Source organism: Pleurodeles waltl, chromosome 11, assembly GCF_031143425.1.
Source record: "Pleurodeles waltl isolate 20211129_DDA chromosome 11, aPleWal1.hap1.20221129, whole genome shotgun sequence".
In the NCBI taxonomy this organism is placed as follows: Eukaryota; Metazoa; Chordata; class Amphibia; order Caudata; family Salamandridae; genus Pleurodeles; species Pleurodeles waltl.
Genome location: NC_090450.1, coordinates 738800196 through 738819060, shown reverse-complemented (window position 1 = coordinate 738819060; position 18865 = coordinate 738800196). Strand labels below are relative to the sequence as shown.

The window sequence follows — 18865 nt, the reverse complement described above, 5'->3', positions numbered from 1 at the left end:
CATCTGAATTGCATTGACTTGTTAGAGGATTTTATTTTGAATGATCCAAGGAAGTTGGCCAAATAATTGATTGTTTTCTTGAGACCCCGGTCACATGAAACAAGCAGTAGAAACAAGATTGTCCAGGTGGTGTGTCCGAATGGGAACCCTAACAAAATCTCACATGGACAGAAAAACTTCAAACCACAAGCATGAAAGGCACTCGCTGAACTGTATTAGCGCCAAAGCCTTAGAATCCATTTACTTTTTGGGAATGTATTATACCAGCAAAACTTAAGGGGTGAGGGTGGGTTGCAGAAAGAATGTAAAATTCCAAACTTTAAATAAAAGCTTTTAAGTTTCACTTTTGCTCGATGTGAAGGGAGGGAGGAAAAGCACAAACCATTAATAATAATTCAGGGCATCTGTCCCTGACAAATCCAGAAAACATTTACAGACTTTAGGGGTGATATAAAGGTAACTGCATTCCAGAACACTGAAGTTAGAACATCCATTGTAGGTGAGACATTCTTAGCCTGAAACATATTCTCCCAAACAAGTGTGTGGTGATTGTACTTTTTATGTGGCCTTGGAAGAGGGTCGCCATGATGAGGTCCCCTGAACTAGTAGGATACCAAGTCTAAATGTTGTTTTGTCCTAGGTTGACTGTTATGGGCACATTAGAAAATATCTTGTAAAATTAACATTTTCATGGTCTAACAATCTTTTTCCATCATAGTGCACCACCTCTGTTACTGCATACCTCTTCCCTCTTGTTTTTTACAGCCCCTCTCTTAGCCCATATTGTTTATATTCTTCTACATTTCTTTGTTATAGCAGCACATTTCCTTCCTCTGCCAGCACATCTCCTGTCCCTTTCTCCTACCTCAATCCTATCAGTAGTCTACATTCTTCTTTCCCCCACAACATTTCCTTTACCTCCTTTCTCATCTCTTTCCTCTTACAGTAGTGTCCGTAATTGTTTCTCTTAGAAAATCTACTGTTCGATGGCATCTGTCGCTGTAGATACACATGGTATGCATGAGCTCGCCATCTGGTGTTGGGTCGGAGTGTTACAAGTTGTTTTTCTTCGAAGAAGTGTTTTCGAGTCACGGGACCGAGTGACTCCACCTTCTGTGCTCATTGCGCATGGGCGTCGACTCCATCTTCGATTGTTTTCTTTCCGCCATCGGGTTCGGACGTGTTCCTGTCGCTCCGAGTTTCGGAACGGAAAGTTAGCTGAAGACGGAAGATTTTCGACGGTATCGTTGCGATCCGGTTAGAGATAGACACATACGACGACGCGTTCAACATCGAAGCGCCTCGGTGCCCTTCGGGGTAGATTTCGGCACCCCGTCGGGGCCTAGTCGGCCCGACCGCGTGGAGGACAACGCCGATGGATCGGACCCCGTTTCGATTCTGCCCCGAATGCCACAACAAATATCCTTATACGGACCTACACTCGGTCTGTAATCTGTGCCTGTCACCCGAGCACAGCGAAGAATCCTGTGAGGCCTGTCGGGCGTTCCGGTCCCGAAAAACTCTGCGCGACCGTCGAGCGAGAAGACTCCAGATGGCGTCCACGCCAAAAGAGCGTCCACAGTTCGAGACAGAAGAGGAACAGGAGGAATCCTTTTCCATCCAGGATTCAGACTCCGACGAGCTACACTCTACAAGAACTGTGAGTAAGACGTCGAGATCAAACCTTAAAAAAGGAAAGAAGGCCCAGGGGACGCCACTGCCAACCGGCCATGGCTCCACCCAAATTCTCGGTGACCAACAATCGGCACCGAAAAAGGCCCATTCAGTGTCGAGATCGTCCGACTTCGGTCGAGACACCGGCACGCAGCCTCCTCGGGACCGAGAGAGTGCTAAACAGAAGCATCGACACCGAGAGTTCGGTGTCGACACCGATCGACGCCGAGACAGTGGCGCCGAAGACCATAGAGGCCAAGAGTTTTCGGCACAGAAAAAGAGGAAGGTTACCTCGGAGCCGAAAAAACAATCGACAGGGCTTTCGGAGCCGAAAAAAGCGACATCAGACCCTGTTTCTGGCTCCTATACCGAAGAGCATTCTATGTCTTCTCAAATGAAGAAACATAGATTTGAACAAGAACTGCAATCCACTGACGTGGATCACACGCAAAAGCGTATCTTTATTCAGCAGGGGACTGGGAAGATCAGTACCCTCCCACCTGTCAAACGAAAGAGAACGCTTCAGTTTACTCCTCAGCAACAAACAACACAAAAGGTAACACCTCCTCCCTCGCCTCCACCTGTAACTCCGGCTTCGCCAACTTACACCCCGTCACATTCGCCAGCTCACACCGCCATGAGCCACGACGACCAAGATCAGGATGCGTGGGACTTGTACGACGCACCAGTGTCTGATAACAGCCCAGACACATACCCAACTAGGCCATCACCACCGGAAGACAGCACAGCCTACTCGCAAGTGGTGGCTAGAGCAGCTCTATTCCATAATGTGGAACTACACTCGGAACAAGTAGAGGATGATTTTTTATTTAACACCCTCTCCTCAACCCACAGCTCCTACCAAAGCCTGCCGATGCTCCCAGGCATGCTACGCCATGCAAAGGACATTTTCAAGGAGCCAGTTAAAAGTAGGGCAGTGACGCCTAGGGTGGACAAAAAGTATAAGGCGCCTCCTACGGACCCTGTCTTCATCACCTCTCAGCTGCCACCAGACTCTGTGGTGGTAGGGGCTGCCAGAAAACGGGCAAACTCACACACTTCTGGGGATGCACCTCCCCCAGATAAAGAAAGTAGGAAGTTCGATGCAGCCGGGAAGAGGGTTGCTGTCCAAGCAGCAAACCAGTGGCGCATCGCAAATTCACAAGCGCTGCTAGCGCGATACGACAGAGCCCACTGGGATGAGATGCAGCATCTCATTGAACATCTCCCAAAAGATCTGCAAAAAAGAGCAAAACAGGTTGTTGAGGAGGGTCAAAACATTTCCAACAATCAAATACGCTCCTCCATGGATGCAGCAGACACGGCCGCAAGAACCATTAATACGTCGGTTACCATCCGTAGGCACGCATGGCTCAGAACGTCTGGATTCAAGCCAGAAATTCAACAGGCAGTGCTTAACATGCCAGTAAACGAGAAACTTCTGTTCGGTCCGGAGGTCGACACAGCTATAGAAAAGCTCAAGAAGGACACTGACACTGCCAAGGCCATGGGCGCACTCTACTCCCCGCAGAGCAGAGGATCTTATAACACCTTCCGCAAAACACCTTTTAGAGGAGGGTTTCGGGGTCAGGCCACACAAGCTAGCACCTCACAGTCCGCACCGCCCACCTACCAGGGACAGTACAGGGGAGGTTTTCGGGGCCAGTATAGAGGGGGGCAATTCCCTAGGAATAGGGGAAGATTTCAAAGCCCCAAAACCACTACCAACAAGCAGTGACTCACATGTCACACACCCCTCCCACACAACACCAGTGGGGGGGAGGATACGTCAATATTACGAAGCATGGGACAAAATAACTACAGACACATGGGTCCTAGCAATTATCCAGCATGGTTATTGCATAGAATTCCTGCAATTCCCTCCAGACATACCACCAAAATCACAAAATTTAACAAAATACCATTCACAGCTTCTAGAGATAGAAGTTCAAGCACTACTGCAAAAAAATGCAATAGAATTAGTACCAAGCACACAAATAAACACAGGAGTTTATTCACTGTACTTCTTGATACCAAAAAAGGACGAAACACTGAGACCAATTCTAGACCTCAGAGTAGTAAACACATTCATCAAATCAGACCACTTTCACATGGTCACACTACAAGAAGTGTTACCATTGCTCAAAAAACACGACTACATGACAACCCTAGACCTCAAGGACGCATATTTCCATATACCAATACATCAATCACACAGGAAATATCTAAGGTTTGTATTCAAAGGAATACATTACCAATTCAAAGTATTGCCTTTTGGTTTAACAACCGCTCCAAGAGTATTCACAAAATGCCTAGCAGTAGTCGCTGCACACATCAGAAGGCAGCAAATACATGTGTTCCCGTATCTAGACGACTGGCTAATCAAAACCAGTTCGCTCACACAATGCTCAAACCACACAAATCAAGTCATACAAACCCTCTACAAACTAGGGTTCACCGTCAACTTTGCAAAATCAAACATTCTGCCAAGCAAAGTACAGCAATATCTAGGAGCCATAATAGACACGACAAAAGGAGTAGCAACGCCAACTCCACAAAGGATCCACAATTTCAACAGGGTCATTCAACACATGTCTCCAAACCAAACAATACAAGCAAGAACAATACTACAGCTCCTAGGCATGATGTCCTCATGCATAGCCATTGTCCCAAACGCAAGACTGCACATGAGGCCCTTACAACAGTGCCTAGCCTCACAGTGGTCTCAAGCACAGGGTCACCTTCTAGATCTGGTGTTGCTAGACCGCCAAACTTACCTCTCGCTTCTATGGTGGAACAGTATAAATTTAAACATAGGGCGGCCTTTCCAAGACCCAGTGCCAGAGTACGTAATAACAACAGATGCTTCCATGACAGGGTGGGGAGCACATCTCAATCAACACAACATAAGAGGACAATGGAACATACATCAAACAAAACTGCATATAAATCATCTAGAATTATTAGCAGTTTTTCAAGCACTAAAAGCTTTCCAACCAATCATAACCCACAAATACATCCTTGTCAAAACAGACAACATGACAACGATGTATTATCTAAACAAACAAGGAGGAACACATTCAACGCAGTTAAGCTTGTTAGCTCAAAAAATATGGAAGTGGGCAATCCACCATCAGATTGGTCTAATAGCACAGTTTATTCCGGGGATCCAGAATCAGCTGGCAGACAATCTCTCTCGAGATCACCAGCAAGTCCACGAATGGGAAATCCACCCACAGATTCTGTACACCTACTTCACACTCTGGGGAACACCACAAATAGACTTATTTGCAACAAAAGAGAACGCAAAATGCCAAAACTTCGCGTCCAGATACCCACACAAGCAATCCCAAGGCAATGCCCTATGGATGAACTGGTCAGGAATATTTGCTTACGCTTTTCCTCCTCTCCCTCTCCTTCCTTACCTAGTAAACAAATTGAGTCAAAACAAACTCAAACTCATTTTAATAGCACCAACTTGGGCAAGACAACCCTGGTACACAACACTGCTAGATCTGTCTGTAGTACCACACATCAAACTGCCCAACAAACCAGATCTGTTAACGCAACACAACCAACAGATCAGACACCCGGACCCAGCATCGCTGAATCTAGCAATCTGGCTCCTGAAATCCTAGAATTCGGACACTTACAACTTAGCCAAGAGTGTATGGAAGTCATAAAGCAGGCCAGAAGGCCATCCACTAGACACTGCTACGCAAGTAAGTGGAAAAGATTTGTTTGGTACTGCCATCATAATCAGATACAACCGCTAGATGCAACTCCAAAACATATAGTAAATTACTTGCTCCATTTACAAAAAGCAAAGCTAGCCTTCTCTTCTATTAAAATACACCTTGCAGCAATATCTGCATACCTGCAAACTACCTATTCAACCTCCTTGTATAGGATACCAGTTATCAAAGCATTTATAGAAGGGCTTAAAAGAATTATACCACCAAGAACACCACCTGTTCCTTCATGGAACCTAAACGTGGTTCTAACAAGACTCATGGGCCCACCTTTCGAACCCATGCACTCTTGCGGAATACAATTCCTAACCTGGAAAGTTGCCTTTCTCATCGCCATTACATCTCTAAGAAGAGTAAGTGAAATTCAAGCGTTCACAACACAAGAGCCTTTTATACAAATACATAAAAATAAGGTCGTCCTACGACCTAATCCAAAATTTTTACCAAAAGTTATTTCACCATTCCATCTAAATCAAACGGTAGAACTACCAGTATTTTTCCCACAGCCAGATTCTGTGGCTGAAAGAGCACTACATACATTAGATGTCAAAAGAGCATTAATGTACTACATTGACAGAACAAAGAACATCAGAAAAACTAAACAGCTATTTATTGCATTCCAAAAACCTCATGCAGGTAACCCAATATCAAAACAAGGTATAGCCAGATGGATAGTTAAATGCATCCAAATCTGCTACCTTAAAGCAAAAAGACAACTGCCCATTACTCCCAGGGCACATTCAACAAGGAAAAAAGGTGCTTCAATGGCCTTTTTAGGAAACATCCCAATGCAGGAAATATGTAAGGCAGCCACTTGGTCTACGCCTCACACATTCACCAAACACTACTGTATAGATGTGCTATCCGCACAACAAGCTACAGTAGGTCAAGCTGTATTAAGAACTCTATTTCAGACAACTTCTACTCCTACAGGCTAAACCACCGCTTATGGGGAACTAACTGCTTACTAGTCTATGCATACCATGTGTATCTACAGCGACAGATGCCATCGAACTGAAAATGTCACTTACCCAGTGTACATCTGTTCGTGGCATCAGTCGCTGAGATTCACATGGACCCACCCACCTCCCCGGAAGCCTGTAGCAGTTCAGAAGTTACCTTCAATTTTGTACATTTGTATATATTACTTAATCCTTTAATAGGTACATACTTACATTTTTCATTGCGCGGGCACTATTACTATAGTACAACTCCTACCTCACCCTCTGCGGGGAAAACAATCGAAGATGGAGTCGACGCCCATGCGCAATGAGCACAGAAGGTGGAGTCACTCGGTCCCGTGACTCGAAAACACTTCTTCGAAGAAAAACAACTTGTAACACTCCGACCCAACACCAGATGGCGAGCTCATGCATACCATGTGAATCTCAGCGACTGATGCCACGAACAGATGTACACTGGGTAAGTGACATTTTCATTTCCTCTCTCCCACCTCCTTTCAGACACAGTAGCATCTGTATTTCTTTCTATCACTATGCACTCCACTTCCTAGCTAGAGAGCCTGGTTTTTCTTGCATGCAAGGAAGGTGCTAGTTGGATGAAATTAAGTAAAACACCCCCATAACGTTTTTTTCAGAGAATCCAAGAGCAGGAGCTCCTCAGCCGCTCGTTACAGAAGGAGAAGCAGGAGGCTTTAGAAGAGCTCCGTACAGCACTGAGAGAAGAGAAACTTGAAGAGTTCAGGAAGCTACGAGAGGAGTTGGAGCAGGTTAGACACAATAACATGGATGAGTGGGTAGATTTATGAAGGAGTGGGATAAGAGCACGCATGAGCCTTATAAACAAGTTTGTTCATCGTAGCTCAGACATCCATGCGTCTGTTCCATTCCTCGACTGAGGGGAGGTCCACCCTGCACCAGTGGCGTGCCAAGTCCCTTTTACTAATCAGGACGTCAGTGGCAATGGGAATCCTGGTGTGCATAGGACCACCCAAATCATCTAGAATGCCCAGAATCTTAACTCTGAGGTCTAGAATCAATAACCTCCCCACCACCGCCCACACCATATCACACACCCTGCACCATATCACACACCCTTCACTTGGGGGCACTGCCATATCAGGTGAAAATATGTACCAAGAGAGAAGACACATTTTTGGTTTTTAGGGGTTTTTGCTTTCCCTATTTTCCATAGACGTGAGGAATTATAATAATACCTGGGTTAGGATTTAACCTGCATGAGGTGTGTGTGGGCTGAGTTGACTAACATCCATGGCACCATCTTTGCCTCAATCCAGAAATAGTCATCCAGCTTACCAAGGTTAAGTTCCCATATTTCTCTCAGTTTCAAATTGAGGTTGAGGAAGTTAACTAGAGAGCAATATAGCCATAATATACCTTTCTCCCCTAAGGGAACAGGTATGAAGGCTAGGGAACCACATAAGGAAGATAACTTTTTGAAAAACTCCATGTTTATGCTTTTGGGGCCTAGGGCCTTCCTTGGTGGCATAGCTGTTATTGCCTTCTTTATTCCTTCCACTGTGAAAGGAGCATCAAGCATACACCTATCAGCATGCAACAACTTGGGCATAGTTAAGTCATGAACAATTGGAAGGGCACATTCTGTGACTGGGAGTGGCTACAGGAGTATGGTAACTTGTAGTAAGAGGCGTACGCCACTGCGGTAGTTACTGAGGTAGTAATCATTCTACCATTCTCAACATAGACAGAAGAGATTATTCTATGTATTTGGTCCTTACTGGCAAGCCAGTACAAAAGCATGCCCACTGTATCGCCCATTTCATAGACTGTACCAGAAGAGGCAATCCATACCTTACAGGAGGAGTCAAGCATTCTTTGCTTCAGTTTAGCAAGGGCCAGTGCTCAGACATTAGAAGTGCTGGGGTAGATGGCCAACAGATTCTCAGGATCCACAATATGGTCCCGCAGGCCCAGAATCTCCCGAAGTCTTTCCTGCAACTTGCCCTTAGTGTAAGACTTTGTGACTCCCTTTATGACCATTTTGATTGCCCCCAGAGTGTAATGAGGGAGGACACTGAGTCAACATTAAGGGCAAAGTATTCAGGATCCTTACTACAGAGGGGTTTCACAATGGTATCATTCTGCAACCACCAAAGGCTCAACTGCCACAACCTTCAGGACCCCCCTCACGCAGATTGCAAGCTCAACTCAGTAGGTAAGTGGTTGATTACCCCACATGTGAGAATGCTGGAATTCCTAACCCCCCACAACGTGTCTGTCGAGACAAGAAGATAATCTATTCTAGAAGACGAGCCATCGCGTGAAGAGGAGTAAGTATATTGCATGATGAATGGGTGTTATCTGCACTATGGGTCAACCCGGAAGGTGTTGTGATGAAGTCACACTGTGGATTTAGCATATCATTAAAGTCCTTTCAGACGATCATTGTGCCTAGAAGGGAGTCCACTAGTATTTGGGTCAAAGCGTAAAGGGACGACTTTTTTAGAGTTGGAGGAGCATAGACACTACAAGTGTCAGCGATTGTCCGTCCATCAAGCCTATAATTGCTACAGAAAGCACAAGTCATCTGTGTGTATACAGCTCACCACTAAGGACACAAGGACTTCCTAAGAAAATTGCAAGTCCACTGGAGCCTCCGGTAAAGCCAGAGTGGTAAACTCTGTAATATCCATAACGCCCTAGAAAGCAACAACGTGTGCCTAAAAGTAGTTTCTCTCGAAGGAAAAGGATATCTGGGGCATGGCCCTTCACATATAACATACCAGCTCCCCATGTTATCTTCTTGTTCATTCCATTAACTTTCCATGATATCACTCTGTCTACATCTGGTCTGTCACTTAGAAACTTGTCCTGAGTATATCCCCGGCATATTTGGCGAAATAGAAGTTACAGACATGCCGGTGACTCATGTAAAAACAACAACAAACGCAAACAACATCGAACCCCAGATTTTCACCCCAAAAGTATCCATTGGCATTGAAAACAAGAATAATAATCAGAGAAAGCAAACCGTATAAGAATTACGACAAAATATGAGAAAGGGAGAAAATAAGGGGGGAAAAGAGAAGGTACTATGCAGTGGGTACAGAGTGAGATAAAGTGCTTGTGTCTGTCTCAGCCCTCTAGAAAACAATGTACTTGCCCTTTCCAATGCAGAACTTCACAATAGACAGCCTGTCAGTACCATAAGGATAGGGTCCGAAAGGGAAGAGTCAGGAGAGTAGAACAGCCTTCCAGACTATAAAGACTGGGAAGTATCCACAGTTGACTCCTCATCAATGGACGCATAGAACCCCACTGAGTCATGTGAGACAGTGTGGTGTTGTGCACCCCCACGGCATCTTATATCAAGTCAATTTGATGGTCGCCGGCCCTGCATTGTGTCTTAGGGGACACAGCTGGAGACTTGTTCCTCATCGCTCCTGGACTTATCACCCTTACTCGTGACTGACCAGAGCACAGCTTTTGATGTCTGCTCCCTCTGTGCCCTGGGTCCCCCCTAAGCTGCATGCCTGTACCCCGCCAGGTCCAACTTGAAAGATAGGTCATTATTCCACCCCTGTCAAGGCTTTTTCCCAAGAATCGTGAAAATGCGCTTTCTCATTGAGAACTTTCAATTTTGACGGGTTCAGTAACAAATAGCAACATACCTATGGCCCTCCGCTTTTGTTCAACCTGGTCAGAGGTGCAGCGCTACTGTTGGACAATGCATGCATAGTCCAGGAAAGGCAAGAATTTTCCAGGGATGGGCTGCTCTGCCTGCTCCAGGAACTCCACAAATCAGAGGTACTTATGTCTTGTTCTTCCCTGTCCTTCCTCGGTGTGTGAGCAAAGTTTGTGGGATGTTGTTTTCAATAACTGGATAGACTTCTTGCAGCCTATGATTGTATCTTCAAGGTGCGTTATCCAGCTCTCAGCTTCAGTGACCCTCCCAGCCATGTTCCACAAGTCTTGCCGCAGGACCTCAGTGCCTCCTGACTGATTTTGTCTCTAAAGCCTGGTAGTAGCTAAGATGGCCTTTAGTATGACCCTGGTTACCTCCTTCAGGGGTTTCCTCAGCAGCTGCACTTCCTCCTGGCGCCTCGTGAACAGGTGTGTCATGTTGTGCTGTGAGAGGCTTGGGGAACCTGAACAATTTCCCCTAATTTGGGTCTGCAAAGGATTTGCTTCATGTCATGGCGAAATTGTGGGGATTAGGCACCACCCAGCGCAGTCCGGAAGGTAGAAGTCTCTCCAGAAAAAGCAGGACGAAGTGACTCCTCCCCAACCCTCCATACCGCCACCCAGAGTGAGGATCTCAGCAACCCACCAGCCCCGGGACCCTGGGTGGCATTAGGCGCCGCAGCCCCAGCACTGGGCACAGTAACAGATCCCCGACTTCGCCTTCACTCACAACCAGGCCAGGGCTCACCCAATCTCTGAAGGGGCAACGTGCAATGGGGCCACTGACGACCCTGAAACATGCTGGAGGAAAAGTTTTCCCACACAAGCAGGAGGCAGATGTGGCAAGCATAACAGTGTGCAGCTCCTGCAAATTAATTGAATTTAGCTATCCCTCTTGTTGTCAGTCAAATCCACAATTGAATTAAATGCATTGGAAAGGCCATTCCAATCTGCCTTGGCCACATTGGCAAGCCTCCACATGGTTGCCTTGTGTTAGCGGCACAGGCAACAAAACTCTATTGGTGGCTTTGTATTTAGACGTTGTAGCTTACTTTCCTCTGCACAATATGTGGCAAGCCCCATGCTTTCTTGTATGTGATGAACCAGTGGCTCAACAACATGACAGTGTACATTGCCTTGTTCTTGGAGACCAAATGGAGCCTGCCATACTTTAAGTAGCTGTAGGAAAGCACCCTTTTTGACATGGTTAGCCCCCACCTTTTGTCTGGTTTCTGAAGTGGCTTTGACTGTTAATGCCCTGGGTCCCTGCTAACCACGTTCCTATTGCCAGATCTCTTTCCCCAAAACTGCACACTTGTTCTCCAGTATTGAATCTTTCATAGATTCACATGCTTGAATCTTTCCCCGTCATTGAAGTGGTTGTCTTAGTAAAGCAGTATATATATATATATATATATATATATATATCACTATCATAGGCTATAATGGCAATGAAAAGGTCAGTTTAATAGCCTATTCATGTCCCTTTTTTAACGGAAAAAGACCAAACTAGATCCAATCTGGCGACAGCACCCTCTAGAACACTCCCAACAGAGGCTGAATCCCTCAGATTTTCTACAGCACGTCGTGTGAAGGGAGCCTCCCTGAGCTCTGCTCAGTTCTTCATCTTTTACTTCATTTTGGATCATCCAACATTATGAGATTCATGTTGACCCTGGCGGTCTTCTCACTGCCAGGGTAAATGTGGCGGTCCCACCACCAACAGGCTGGCGGTGCAGACTGCCACATTATGAGTGCAACCCGCCACATCTCCACTCATACCGCCATGACGGTCGGAACCGCTGGCCCGGAGATGATCGTCTCCGACCCGGCGGTCTACAGGAGACCGCTGGCGGTATTATGAGCCAGCCTTCCGACATGGTTTCCGCGGCGGTAACACCCCCACAAAAACCATAGCAGAAGGGCTACCAGTGACAGAGAATTTCTTTCCTGTCACTGGTAGAAAGCTTCCCCACCCCCTTAGCAAGCACTAGACCCCCTCACCCGCTTCAGCCACATAGGCCCCACCCCCCCCGTCAGCCACATCGCCCCACCACTGCCGCCCTACCCCACCCACTTCAGCCACATTGCCCCTCCCCATCCCCCCTTCAGCCACATCGACCCCCCCACCACCCTTTCAGCCACATCGACCCCCCCAAACCACCTCCCCGCATACATGCACACACCCATACGCATCATGCATACACCCATTCACCTAACCTTAAATACACGCATCTACTCACACATCCATGCACGCATTCACAACTCCATTCATATGCGCATTCACAACTCCATTCATACACGCATTCACATCTCCAAACATGCACACATTTATGCATGCATACTCACACCCATCCAAACACGCATACTCACACGCATACACACTGACATGCAACCACGCACACACACATTCATGCATGCAGACACCACACACTCATACACGCACAAACACTCTCCACTCTCCCACCCCCCTCCTCTGTCGGACAATCACCTGGTCCGGGAAGAAGGTCATCTGTCAGAGGATGGGATGGGGCGCTTTCACCGCCGGCAGCGGCCTGCCAGTAGGACACCGCCAGGCCATATTATTGCCCATAATATGGTAGGCGGTGTCCTAGGGGCGGAGCCAGTGGTGGAACCGCCAGAGCTCCTCCGCCCATCAGCACGACTACTGCCGGATTTCCGCCCAAAGTGTGGTGAAAATCCAGAAGTCCCTGTGATATGGCAGGCGGGAGACCACCAGCACTAGTGGTCTCCTGGCGCCCGTGGCTTTGGTGGTCTTCAAGGAAGACTGCCAAAGTCATAATGAGAGCCAAAATTTCCTGTTTAATTTCTGTAACCCTGACACTAATATGTCAGAGTAGCAGAAAACAGTGTGAAAGACTTTATAAATATGTCAAACATTTTCCTCAAAAACTCTCATGTTCTGAGAGATGAGGCTATTATTGGGACTGCAGAATCCTAAATCTGTCACTAATAATGAGGACAGTGAGGATTCCTTCACCTCACAGGAGAGGTCAGAGGGAAATGTTGGGCCAGGTTTCCCGGAAGGCACACAGAAAAGTCATAAAAAGACTTACCGTGAGTCTTCATTAGGCACTTCTCGCAGAGAGAAAACATTCCAAAAAAATAATACAGAAACAGACTCTCAACTTCCTCTTTAACTCTGACAATACATCAGAGAGATTCTTATAACCTTACAATGGGGCGTCTAAAAACTGCCTGTAAAATCATCATTTACAAGAATTACGATGTCATAGTCGATGACCATGTCGACTATTGTTACATTGTGTATGAAGGGCCTCGTCTGTGAAGGGCCGGGCCTCGTCTGTGAAGGGCCTCATGTACGGTGGCCTCATCTGCAACGGCCTTATCTTTGACAGTTGTCTACGACGGCCATCTGCAGTGGTCGTCTACAGTGGCCTCATCGGTGGTGGTCCATGACAGCCTCATCTGTGATGGTCCATAACAGCCTCATCTAGGATGTTTGTCTATGACCGCCTCACCTAGGATGGTTGTCTACGACAGCCTTATCTATGATGGTTGTCTACGACAGCCTCATCTATGATGGTTGTCTACGACAGCCTCATCTATGATGGTTGTCTACGACAGCCTCATCTATGATGGTTGTCTACGACAGCCTCATCTATGATGGTTGTCTACGACAGCCTCATCTATGATGGTTGTCTACGACAGCCTCATCTATGACGGCATCCTCTACGATGGTAGTCTACGACAACCTCATCTATGATAGTCGTCTACGAGAACCTCATCTATGATAGTCGTCTACGAGAACCTCATCTACCACGGTTGTCTACGACAGTCATCTACGATGGCCTCATCAATGATAGTCACCTATGACAGTCTCCCCTACAATGTTAGTCTGTAACAGCCTTATCTGACGGTTGTCTACTACGACAACCTTGCCTACAATGACCTAGTCTACGGACCACATCTACAATGGCCTCATCTCTGTATGGTTTGTCGACGACTGCATCCTATTCTACGGTGAAGGCCTTGTCATTAACAAACATTGTCTACATCAGCCTAATCATTTACATCTGCCTCATCAAGATTGATGACAATACAAATTAAGACGAAAACACATAATTGTCAACAAGTACAAAACACACATAATCCAGGATAATTTAGTGTCAAGCATTAAGGTTCTAATATGAGCATGTCTACAACAGTCAATATATGGAGCAATTACACCACTCTGTCTCCAATTGCAGAGTATGGGTCAAGTCCATGTAGCTCTAATACTAGACCTTCAGGGCATATTACACCCACAACTGGTGGATTCCCCAGCCAGATGAATTTTGATGGTTTCAATGCCTTTTGGAGCGACCAAACACTTCCAGCTTCCTGTAGCAAACAAGAAATGAGTTTGTTTTTTCTTTATGATTTTAAATAGAAAAGTTGTAAAACCGATTCCTATTGCTGATATATCCAGGCAGAATTACAATCATGGAAAGCCCTGTCATTCATAATCCCGCCTAACCAGCAAGAACACACTCTCATCTAGGTCCAATACTATAGTACGGCTGCCAATTCACTGCCAATACGGGGCAGGTATAGCCACCAGATGTGGTTAGACATGGCCATATAAATGAAATGTTTGCTGGAAGATGAAAAATAATAAATCTGCTGTAGGGTGTGAGATGTCAACATTGGTTGTGCTATAGGTAAAGCTTCAATAGTTTTCCCACAACTGGCAGGGTCAGTGATCCTTGGATGCTAAGGTTCAAGGCCACAACATTTATAATTTGATGGACCAATATATCTAATAATTTTATAGTACCATACCGACGCTCTGTTTGGCAAGCACGTTTATGACTCCTTGCAAGCAGTCAAGGCTGACCCTTGACACTGGAAGATCTTTTGGGGCATCACGATTTTGAAAGAAACAATCTTTAGAGGGACCCAATAAAGACACTTATCCGTTGATAAGTATCTGACTTATCAACCTTCTCAGTAGCCCGTAGGCTAGCTTACCTACAGTGACAGTGTTCTGGTGCTGATTACTCCATCCAGTGGGAAAAACAGTTCCAAAAATGTTGTCATCTATGGCAGAAAATAGCATCGGACAAATAAGTCCTGGATCTCGTCGCATGTTACAGTTCACCCTGATTCCGCCCACGACTCCACCAAAACCTCATCACCATCTCCTTCAGTAGGAGGGGCTAGCTGCACTGACCAAAGGTTCCATAGAGAAAGGCCCAGATTCTCAGCAAGGAATAGGCTTCTATTCTCAGTTTTGCCTCATAATCCAGAAAACAGAGGAGTGTCCATCCATCAGAGACCTCCAGAAATTAACATGTATTTCCGGAAACAATCCTTTTATGTAGTCTCTCTCAGCACAGGATTTATACTTTTGCATTCCCACCCACTCATCAGAGTCCTCCCATTTGGCTTCAAATCAGCTTTTTCAGAAAGGGCTTCGACAACTTCGACAACTTGTTGATAAAAGTACCAATGGCATTTCAAGCGTCCAAGGCCACAGAGCTTTGCCTAAAGTTGTTTCACAAGCTAAGTCTCTTTGTGAATTATCAGAGATAATTAACTCCTCCATCCAAGAAGATACTGTTTGTTCAATTAGCTTTTTTCTGCATCATGTCCTCCGCGATCATTATGATCCCTCTTGTACGCCTGAAAAAGAATGCCTTCAAGGAGCAGCAATATAAAAAAAAAAAAATTAATCAAACAAATCATTTGAGGGCCTTGTGAATTTCACATAGGTATGATGGAAGCTCTAGTTTGGTTGTCTCAGACTACAAATTTTTCCCTGGAACACTGGGGCAGTCATCTACAGAACCTCTAATTCGAGGAACGTGCTCTCTGCTCCAGAAGAGCATACATATCACCCACTGAGATCTCAAAGCCATCTGTTCAGTCTCCAAGCTTTCCTGCCAATGTAGCAGAGTCTTCGGTGTTAGTTCGCAAGGACAATACCACCAGCATGCAATACATTAATAAACAAAGCTGTACAATATCTTTGGCGCTCTCCGTGGAAGATCTGGAAATCTGGAGCCGGCTCAGAACACACAGAATAACTCTTCAGGCCGAACATAATCCCTGGACTAGAAATCTCATAGCGGACATGCTAAACAAAACTTGAAACAGCCTCCAAGAAGGGTAGTTTGATCATTCAGCTTGAAGTATGATTTTCTCGTTCTGGGGCAAACCGGCTCTACATCCCTTTGCAACAAACTAAACCTGCAACTGCCAGTTCTATGCAAGTTAGCATCCACATCCAGGATCTTGGAGGAATGCTTTTCAACAGATGGTCCAGGATCTATACCTACCTTTTCCCCCCAATACCTTTAATACCAAAGATTATTCTCACCAAGAGGAAAGCAAAGCAGTGTTGTCTTATCCTGATAGCCCCCAGGTGGCTAGCACAGCATTGCTACACTGAGCTTCTCCTGCTATCAGAATACAACCACGTTCACCTATCAACATTCTGTAAACTTTTGACGATAAACTAATGCCTGGCCCTTCATCCAGACCTGACTTCTCTCCTCTTATGCGCACAGCTCCTAAATTCCATTAATTCAAAGATCTCAATATTCCTGAGGACTGCATGTGTATTCTCTCCAAGTCAAAGCGCAAACCACAATAAAGACATACATCGAATAGGGGGGTGATTAGTGAGTAATATGCGCTCCCACTCCAAATCTGTAAAGTTAAACCACACTATAATACATGGTGCAAAAGACTGGGGTCACACCCTCTAAATCCCCCAAAATGACAACATAACGTTATCTAAATGATAAATTTACACAATTGCACACGTGACTATTAAAGAAAGAACATTTCTAGTTTCATAAAGTGTTCAAAATCTATTATATACAGAGTATTAACAAAACATAAATTGGAATAGTACAGTTCATTATTGAATCAAATTCTTCCTGAAATATAGGTTCCAAAAAATTCAGTCCAGTTATTCAGCAAATTCAACGTTCATTATATATTCTCCTCCACAGTCCGAAAATAATATCCACAAGTCCAATATGTATATCCTACGTGATTGATCCCAAAGTTACCAATTCAGTCCAGCATCTTCGTCAACACGTGTTTCATCCGGGGAGTACCCCTGGATTTCATCAGGACCTCCTATAATAACATTTCCATACATGGTGTTACATAATATGAATATTATGTGTTCAAAACACTTGCAAATGTATTTTAATGTGACATAGTGAGATATGTGGCAGTGGGAATCTTATAAAAACCTATTATCAATAATTGTGACAGGTCAAGACTGACAATCCAGAAACCCAAAACCGATTATTAGATGTGACATGAGTGACTGATTCCTACAAATATACATGCACATCCCTTATACAAACCACCGTGTTCATAAACAAATCAAACAAATCCAAAAATGTGTGATCTATAATCCAAATAATCATACCTCCAAAATATACTTGATTGTTAAATACGCTCCATGGTATCCTCTATGGCTGTCCAGTCTATTAATATGTCCTCCTCAAACACAAGTAAAGTATCACAAATATTTGGTAACAGTTTCCTTCCAAACATCATCTTAGACTGTTCTTGTTGTAGTATACGCGTGTATCACACTCACCCAATTCGTCAGTATCTCCCATAAAGCTCCAAGTGTTTTTTGGTGTTCTATATGTCCCTGTAAAATTACATTGGAAATATAGTATTCATAAATCCTTATTCTTGCACCGAATCATCCCCACGGTATAGAGCAGTGGTTCCCAACCTTTTGACTTCTGTGGACCCCCATTTTATCAATCCTGGAGCCCAGGGACCCCCACTGAATCATTATTGGAACCCGGGGACCCCCACTAAGTCATTACTGATAGCTGGGACCTAATATTATTAATTTTTTTAAGCAGTCGCGGACCCCCTGAGGAGGCTTCGCGGACCCCCAGGGGTCCCCGGCCCACAGGTTGGGAGCCACTGGTATAGAGCTTTAAATATAACAGTTCCCCTTAATTGTGTGCTTACCGGCTGGTCTAGTTCATACGAGCGAGTACGCTTCCGATAATTAAAACCGAGGCTCTCTGACCTCCGACTATTTAGCGTCTCTTTTTGTAGTAAAAAGAGAAGACGGACTGCACAAAATACCACCCCCATTTCCGGGATGGTAGGAATCGATGATGGACTACATTTCTGTACTTGTACCCTAGCCAGTACATTTCCCTTTATTGTAGATTGGGGCTATAATGCCCCGATCCACTATAACATCTCTCTACAGTATAGTATAATGAGAGAAACTGATTGTAAACATCGCCTTCTCTATTCTCAATTAAAATGTGAGTAGAGAGCAAATTAACACATTGACTAACCAAACTCCACGTTTTCTGAATTTATCTGAATCTATATAATGAGCCATTATCTTTGATGAGTTTCTAAAATGTGAACAGTGCAAGTGTGTCCCTTATAATTCACTATGTTATATTATTGTGAAACAGACAGAATATATCTACATAAGTGTGTTACACTTCTTAGGACAAATCTCAAATATTCGTGAGTGTCCCATAAGGTGGGATCTAGTCCCTACTATATTGGGCTATTTGTCCCCTAGAAAATATTCCATTTCGTAATCTGTGTTTAAACCCTGTTCCACTGCTCCCAATCTCATAATCCATTTAGATTCTCTTCTCCGTAAGGCCAACTCTTTATTGCCCCCTCGTGGATTTATCTCACAGTGATCAAAACCTATAAATTTAAACACTTTCTGGACGCCCTGTGCTTTACATACTTTCATATGGGATGCTATAGGATAACGTTCATCCTCTTGGTTAATCGCCCTCCAGTGTTCTAAAATCCTAACTT

At 45.0% G+C, this 18865-nt stretch overlaps 1 protein-coding gene across 1 annotated transcript in view; it reads left to right on the top strand.

Moving 5' to 3' along the window:
- LOC138266081 (trichohyalin-like) overlaps positions 1–18865 on the top strand; it is a 475778-nt gene that overhangs the window by 292437 nt on the left and 164476 nt on the right. The window contains exon 21 of the mRNA XM_069214443.1: positions 7024–7155. Coding sequence (XP_069070544.1) covers positions 7024–7155 — 132 coding nt within the window. The remainder of the gene's footprint in view (positions 1–7023; positions 7156–18865) is intronic.